Source organism: Protopterus annectens, chromosome 4.part0 (assembly GCF_019279795.1).
Source record: "Protopterus annectens isolate FY-2018-M chromosome 4.part0, PAN1.0, whole genome shotgun sequence".
Lineage (NCBI taxonomy): Eukaryota > Metazoa > Chordata > Ceratodontiformes > Protopteridae > Protopterus > Protopterus annectens.
In genome coordinates, this window is record NC_056733.1 from 603571046 (window position 1) to 603578642 (window position 7597).

The 7597-nt window shown below is 37.6% G+C and overlaps 1 protein-coding gene across 2 annotated transcripts in view; it reads left to right on the forward strand.

Annotated features, from left to right (window-relative positions):
• CCDC92 (coiled-coil domain containing 92) overlaps nucleotides 1-6580 on the forward strand; it is a 726248-nt gene extending 719668 nt beyond the window's left edge. For both annotated transcript variants that reach the window (XM_044068541.1, XM_044068542.1), the window contains one exon: nucleotides 5746-6580. In XM_044068541.1, coding sequence (XP_043924476.1) covers nucleotides 5746-6506 — 761 coding nt within the window. In that variant the 3' untranslated portion in view covers nucleotides 6507-6580. The remainder of the gene's footprint in view (nucleotides 1-5745) is intronic.
• Nucleotides 6581-7597: the final 1017 nt, after the last annotated feature.

A 7597-nucleotide genomic window follows, 5' to 3' on the forward strand; every position in this document is an offset into this window, starting at 1 on the left:
TACAGGGAGGAACCCGGTCTTACCCTCTTTGTCGAGAAGCACTCAGGATATGGCAATGGGCAATTTCATCCAACCTCTTTCTAACTGCAATGCACATTCTGGGGAGCTCCAACATGATTGCGGGCAAATTGAGTAGGTGCATTCTGATACCTCACGAGTGGTCTCTCAATCCTTTGGTGACAGAAAGGATATTCCGCCAATGGGGCCAGCCCTGCTGCAATCTTTTTGCATCCCCCGAACAAGTGCAGCAGATACTTTGCCCCTCCCCCACTGCCAGAGGAGTCACCGAAAGATGCTCTCCTACATGATTGGCCCTCTGGTCTTCTCTGTGCCTTTCCCCCAATACCTCTCATTTCCCAGTTTCTGAAGAAAGCCAGCAGGTCAAATACAGGATAATTCTCATTGCTTCATTCTGGCCTCAACAGATATGGCTCCTCTTTCTTTGGCCTCACCTAATTCGGAGACCTTAGACCCTGGACCCAGCTCCAGACCTCTTGTCCCATCCAGAGGGTTTCATTCATCTGAATCTTCAGAATCTCAAGCTCACTGCATGACTTTTCCAGTTCCAGTGATTGCCAGACATATTAGTCTCACTGCCCCAGTTCAATGAATTGTTCTAGCCTCCCATAAACCTTCAACTAGAAGATTATACAACAGCAAGGGGCAAAAATGTTCAAAATGGGCTTCTGAGAATAATATTGACCCATATTCTGCACCAGTTGATAAGGTCTTAGAATTCTTAGCATCGCTTTTCAATACGGGATTGTCCTCTTCAGTGGTAAGAGTATATCTAGTTATTTCCAACTTTCATAGTAGTTTAAATGATACAGCTCTAATGTCCCTCAAACTTTGTAAAGCTTTTCTGAAAGGAATTTTAATGTTCAGACCTCCATACAAGGATCCTTCCACACCTTGGGACTTGAATCTGGTGCTACAGTCCATAATATAGTCCCCATTCAAGCCAGCTGCAAATTGTGATTTGAAGTATTTATCTTAGAAAACTTTATTTTTGATTGCTATTACTTCTGCTAGGAGAATGTCAGAACTACAAGCCTTATCTTGCAAGTCTCCTTACCTGACCTTCCATAAAAATAGGGTGTCCTTGCAAACTAATCCATCCTTTCTACCAAACATAGTTTCTGAGGCAAATATCAACCACACAATACAACTTCCCATATTTTTTCCCAATTTTTAAAACAGAAGTGAATATTGTCTACATTTGCTAGATGTTCATTGACAATTATGTTTTTACCTTCACAGAACAAACAAATTCAGAAAATCTGACCAGTTGTTTGTCTCTTTTTCCCCAGCTACTCTGGGCAAACCAGTCTCTAAAGTCACTCTGGAGAAATGGCTTAGGAATTGTATAACCTTCATTTATAAAAAAAAGGAAAGTGCAACTACCAGGCCCTGTAAAGCCACATTCTACAAGAGCAATAGCCGCTTCTGCAGTTTTTCATTCCAGAGCTTCTGTAGACGATATTTGTGCAGTGGCTACTTGGGCATCCCCGCATATGTTTATTACTCATTACAAGCTGGATCTGGTCTCTAGGGGATGAGCATCATTTAGTTCGATGGTGCTCAGGAATATACTTTCGTGAGACCTCCCAAGATTTAGGTAGCTGCGGACTCAAGGATTAAGTGAAGAATGACAAAAATCAGATAAAGAAGTTATGTCTTAACATAATGTTCCATCTGTGTTGTCTATCTTCACTTATCATTGACATCCCCACCCTCCTTCCCCTGCCTTTCAGGTTTCTTGGTGGAATGGATCAATCCCAGTAGATTGGACTTCCTTTTATGAATATAGTCGTGGTCTCTGATCTGTTATTTCCTGTCTGTTATCTTGTGTAAACTCAATCTGAGGTAATCCTGAGAGGAACATTATGGGCAAAGCTGAGCTCAAGAGATTTTGGAAGGCATGAGCTGGAATAATGGCCAAGTCGATTCTGAGATATGGAAGCGAACCCTCAGTCAAGCATAAGTGAAGATGGACAACGCAGATGGAACATTATGGTAAGACATAACTTATTTTTCATTTGTGTGAGTATAAATTAACATAATGTTCCATCTGTGTTGTCTATCTTCACTCATCATTGACATTCCCACCCTCCTTCCCCTGCCTTTCAGGTTTCTTGGTGGAATGGATCAATCCCAGTAGATTGGATTTCCTTTTATGAATGTAGTTGTGGTCTCTGGTCTGTTATTTCCTGTCTATTATCTTGTGTAAATTCAATCTGAGGTAATCCTGAGAGGAACATTATGGGCAGAGCTGAGCTCGAGAGATTTTGGAAGGCATGAGCTGGAATAATGGCCAAGTCGATTCTGAGATACAGAAGTGAACCCTCAGTCAAGCATAAGTGAAGATGGACAACGCAGATGGAACATTATGGTAAGACATAACTTATTTTTCATTTATGTGAGTTGTTCAGTTGTGGTTGTACATATTCTTGAGTAAATGCACATTTGTTGTAGGTTCCTAGGTTAGTTCTTGGCTATCTACCTTTGCAGTCCATTTTTATCCTAGCTATATCTCCAAACCCAAAAGTAAGAATCAAACCCTGTACCTTGTGTTTGTGAGGTAGATACCTTAACCATTATGCCAATCCTTATCTCCCTTTGGATCTCCCACTGTCTTCTCTATTGGAGGTGAAACAATTTCTAAAACACATCCTTCATATTAGACCTCCAAGAAAGATTATCCCTTCTTGGGATTTCATATGTGTTTTGGAGAAGCTTACTTTATCCTGTTTTGAACTTGTTGCCTCCTCTTCTCTTAAGGTTTGCACATGGAAAACATTGCTCCTAGTGACATTGACTTCTGCTAAGAGAGTTTCTGAGTTGCAAGCCCTTATGTCTATTCCTTCTTTCCTCATTTTTATAAGGATGAACTTACTCTCCACACTAATCTCTCTGTTTTGACAAAAGTAGTTAATGAGCTTTCTTTAAATTAGGCTGTTGTTAACTTGCCTACCTTTATTCCTTCCCATCAGAATTCTTGGGAGAGAATCCTAAATTATTTGCATGTTCCAGAGCTTATCTAAACAATCCTGTGTTGACTTGTGATTAATTGAACAGTTGTCTGGTAAGAGAAGATTTATTTTGATTTATATTTTTTAACCACTGTTTTTTTGCTGTTTGTAAGAAGAAAGGGATATCTTGTATATAAGCTTTACCAGAGTGTTGGTTAGCAATTTATTGATATTTACTGTTAAAAAGATATGCAACTGACAGCGGTAGTGAGGCAAAGGAATTACAGATTTTGTGGGACTTTCACAGCTGATGTAATCAGAGCAATGATTTTATTATACTTAGTCTGATAGTTGTGTATTGTATAACTTTTCTCATAGAAGTTGATTTAAAGTATCTGTGATTTCTGTAGTAACTGATTTTGATTATCCTTTTCTTTTATAATTCTTTATTCATTTGCAGTTGAAAATGGATTCCTTGAATGAGTACACCATTAATGATTTGCTAAAGCACAAGTATCCAAAATGCTATGTGCATTTAAAGGCATCACTTGATAACACTGGTGATCTTTGTTCCTTGTGTCAAAGTTGGATGATTGCATACCATTATTAGTAGTAAATCTAGACTTACTGATGACAATTCCATTTGTGCAATTGGCACAGCTTGAAGAACTGTTGTTACATATATAAACGACTGGACTGATAAGATAATGTTAGGCAAAGAGCAAATAAAACACATTTAAGGAAGGAAGTGTCTGTCAGGAAAGCTCACTCATCCCCATTGAAGAAGATAAAACCACTGAAAACTTTGGAGGTCTGGATACAAGTAATCCACAGTCTGAGGATTCAGAGCATATAGAAGAAAATATGAAAAGAAAGACAGGAAGAAGATCACAACAAATAAGGAAGAAAAATTACCTGATTAATGTCTATAGAGCAAAGTGGATACATACTAAAAAGGCCACTGCTTTGTTATGTAACACACAGTTTACAGGGAAAGATAACATTTTTCTAGCAAAAAAACTTCAGTCTACAGAAAAAAGGCATCATTTTTCCAAAAGAGAAGGCATAAAAAAGAGGCATGGTGCAAGTGAAAAGGAAGAAATCAAAATTGAATATGGAAGGATTGAAGAACATTACTGTAAAAAAGAACAGTGAGAAAGAAAGTGGCAACATGGCTCAATCTGTGGCTGTACAAAGCTAGCTGGATGACAGAAATGTAATAAGTAATGAAAATAGTGAGATTAAAAAGACTAGTAAGACCAGTACTTCTTACAGTAACAATAGCTTTTCACCAGAATAATTTCCAAACCTGGATGGCCTAAACACAATAAAGCTGGAGGTGGATTATTCAGAGGGAAAGACCATGCAGTGGCACATAACTAGAAGGCCATTGGACAAATGAGTTACTAGGAGGAGGAGGAAGCAAAATGTACAATCAATAAGAAAGCCATATGAAGTATACTATGGAGTCAGACTGGCTATTTAAAATTTGGTGCCTTGATAGTTCAGATAGTTTAGTAGCTGCAACATTTAAGAGCTATCTCGACTGACATGCCACTGTTAAATTCTTGTGCACTCCATGTCATTGCATTATGTAATAAAATAAATAAGTAAATTATGTTCTTGAGGTCATGTCAGAATTTTGTATTCGTTCTGCATGTTTTCTGTGCTCACTACAGCATTGCAGAAGCAGTGATGGGAACATTTTTTCAGCTGTACTTATCAAATGCTGATACTGAGGCCGTGCATTTTTTTTATGTTGATTTGTATAGTTCTTTTTTTTCCGAAAATCTGAAGCCGTGTTCTTGTAACAAGACATCTTCAGAAAGATGCTGGTGCCAAAAAATACTAGTGCTTGTATGGTCAATTAGCATTCATAGAGGTTGGCATAATGGTTAAGGTGTTTATCTTACAAACACAAAGTGCAGGGTTTGATTCTTACACAGGGTAATTGGCTAGACTGAAAATGGCCCACAAGGGCAGTTAGCCTAGGAGTACTAATCTAATCTATGAACCTAATTTATATTAGTAATCACTTTCTATTATCCCCTTTAGTTGTACCATTTCCAGTAAACACCTCACATTGGATAAAAGTATATTCCCTTATAAAAATAGCTACAGAAAAATACTAAAACGTTCTAAAATGTTACAGACACATTTGGAAGATGAGACAAGACCAGGTCATTGATAGGCATTCTGATGGTAATGCTATTATATGCCTACAAACATGGAATTTAGCAGTTATCTAAATCCGTAATCACCTGCCTTACTCTTTTCATCAAGTGGGGACATGAGAATCATCTGATTAACTTTACCCAGGACAGAATTCATGGTTACTCTTTGTTAAAGTGAATTTGAGAGGGAATTCTTGTAGCACAGAGAAGCAAAATACAAACAATGCAGTCCTTTTCCCTGATGATACCTAGTGTAAGAATTGCAGTTACAAGTTAGGAATTTTAAAACTCTATGTGGTAATGGCATAGTAGCCTTAAAGCTAAAATGCAGGTCAAGCTGCAGTTCTGAAGTGATCTGGAAGCTTGTCATAAATAGAATAGAACTATGCCTTTCGGCTGCCGAAAGCCGTATTATCTGTCGTGTGCTTCACTACTTGTTTTTTTGTGAGACACCACATTATCAATAGTCACTTCACTGATTTCAGTAAGGGTGTCATTGGTAATACTTTTATGCTTCCTTTCTTTGATATCATTAAGCAGGCTTTGTTAATAACTATGCACTGAAATGGCATCATTTGATAAATTGTTTTCTTTTTCAGAAAATGCTGAGTCAAGGACTTCAGAGTTGAGAAAAAAATACAGTGAGCTTGAAGTTCAGTTAAAAACTAAAGAGGGTGAGAACAGTGAACTCATAAAAGAACTGCAGCAGAAAAATGCAATGATAACTGTGCTTGAAAACACAATAAAGGAACGAGAAAAGAAGTATTTAGAGGAATTAAAAGTTAAAAGCCATAAACTAAGCATGCTTTCAAATGAACTAGAACAAAGAGCAAGTACTATTGCATATTTGACTTCTCAGCTACATGCCACTAAGAAGAAGCTTGTGAGTTCTTCCAGTGGAACATCAGATGGCACTCCAAGTGACTCTCAGGCAGCATCATCCTATAAACCTAGCCCTCCAAAAGAAAAGTTACCAGACACACCACGGCGCCGAATGAAGAAAAGTCTTTCAACACCGCTAAACTCTGAGATTGCAGAAGTGTACAGACTTGGATCTGATGGAAGAAAAATCCTTTTAAGGGAATCTCTAGATGTAATGCCCGACCCTGCACCTTTCCTTTTATGTAGAGAATCTGCTGAGGCCTTAGTAATTAAGGAGAAGCCTGTTGTTATTCCACCAATTCTTCCAGAGCGCAGTCCAGCCAAAGAGAAGCAACACAAGATGCACATTGGTGTAGCACATCGAATTCAGCATGTTGCTTCATCAGCTGCTCAACATGAAGTAGAAACTCTAGCAGTCGACCAAGTCAATGACAATAAGGTTGTAAGAAAGCGCACAGGGACTGACAGAACTGTTTAAATATTTGCTGCAAACTCAGCTTCTGCAGTTTTTTTTCATGCACTGTGATTACATACACATATATGTGTACATATATATATATATATATATATATATATATATATATATATATATATATATATATATATGTATACACACACACACACATATACATGCATATATGTGTGTGTGTGTGTATATATATATATATATATATATATATATCTATGTGTGTGTGTGTGTGTATATATATATATATATATATATATAAATATATAAAATATATGTGCGTGTGTGTGTGTGTTTCTGTCAGCAATCCTTCAAGTCTGTTATGGTCAGTACTTGGAACATTAGCCAAAACACATTAGCCAAGTCATCAAAACTCCAAAGCGAAGTTTAACATGGGTGCTGCAGGGGAGCAGTGGCCAGGTCCATGTTTCCTTGCTCAGTCATGGTCAGTGAATTGTGTGGCAATTTGTTTTACTCAGCATTGTTTGCATTAACTAGTATATACTCACACCCACACGTAACCCCACACATACCCCCTCACCCCCCCACACACACATATACACACACACACACACACACACACACACACACACACACACACAATCACTTGGGCGTGTTTGTGTACTTATCTATATAAATATGCAAACTTTTTTAAAGATTTACTTTGAAATTTAGAAAATGCATGCAGAGCGAGTATCAGTTTTATATGACTGCTTTAACATATCACAAATTTAACCAACACATATAATGTCAGCACTAAGCTATTATACTCACTGAGAACTGTGGCCAAATATATGTGTATATTATGTGTGCACTCATACACACACACACATATCAAGCTGTTTGCCTTTATTGTTAACGCTTTATCTTTTAATGCACAAGCTTGACAGTGGCCAAGAAACTATGTGTATTTAAAGTAAAAGCCGGTATTAAAATGCCTAATGTAAAAAGTGTAGTAATGCATAAGCCCTGTTTGCACTGAAATGCCAGGATTCTCATTGGGAGATTCTATAATCTGTTTAATGCACATGTTCTATTCATGTTCATGTTTCTAACTAGAGTATTTTGACAGGGCCATTTTGCTTTTGTAGTAAATGGCTTGC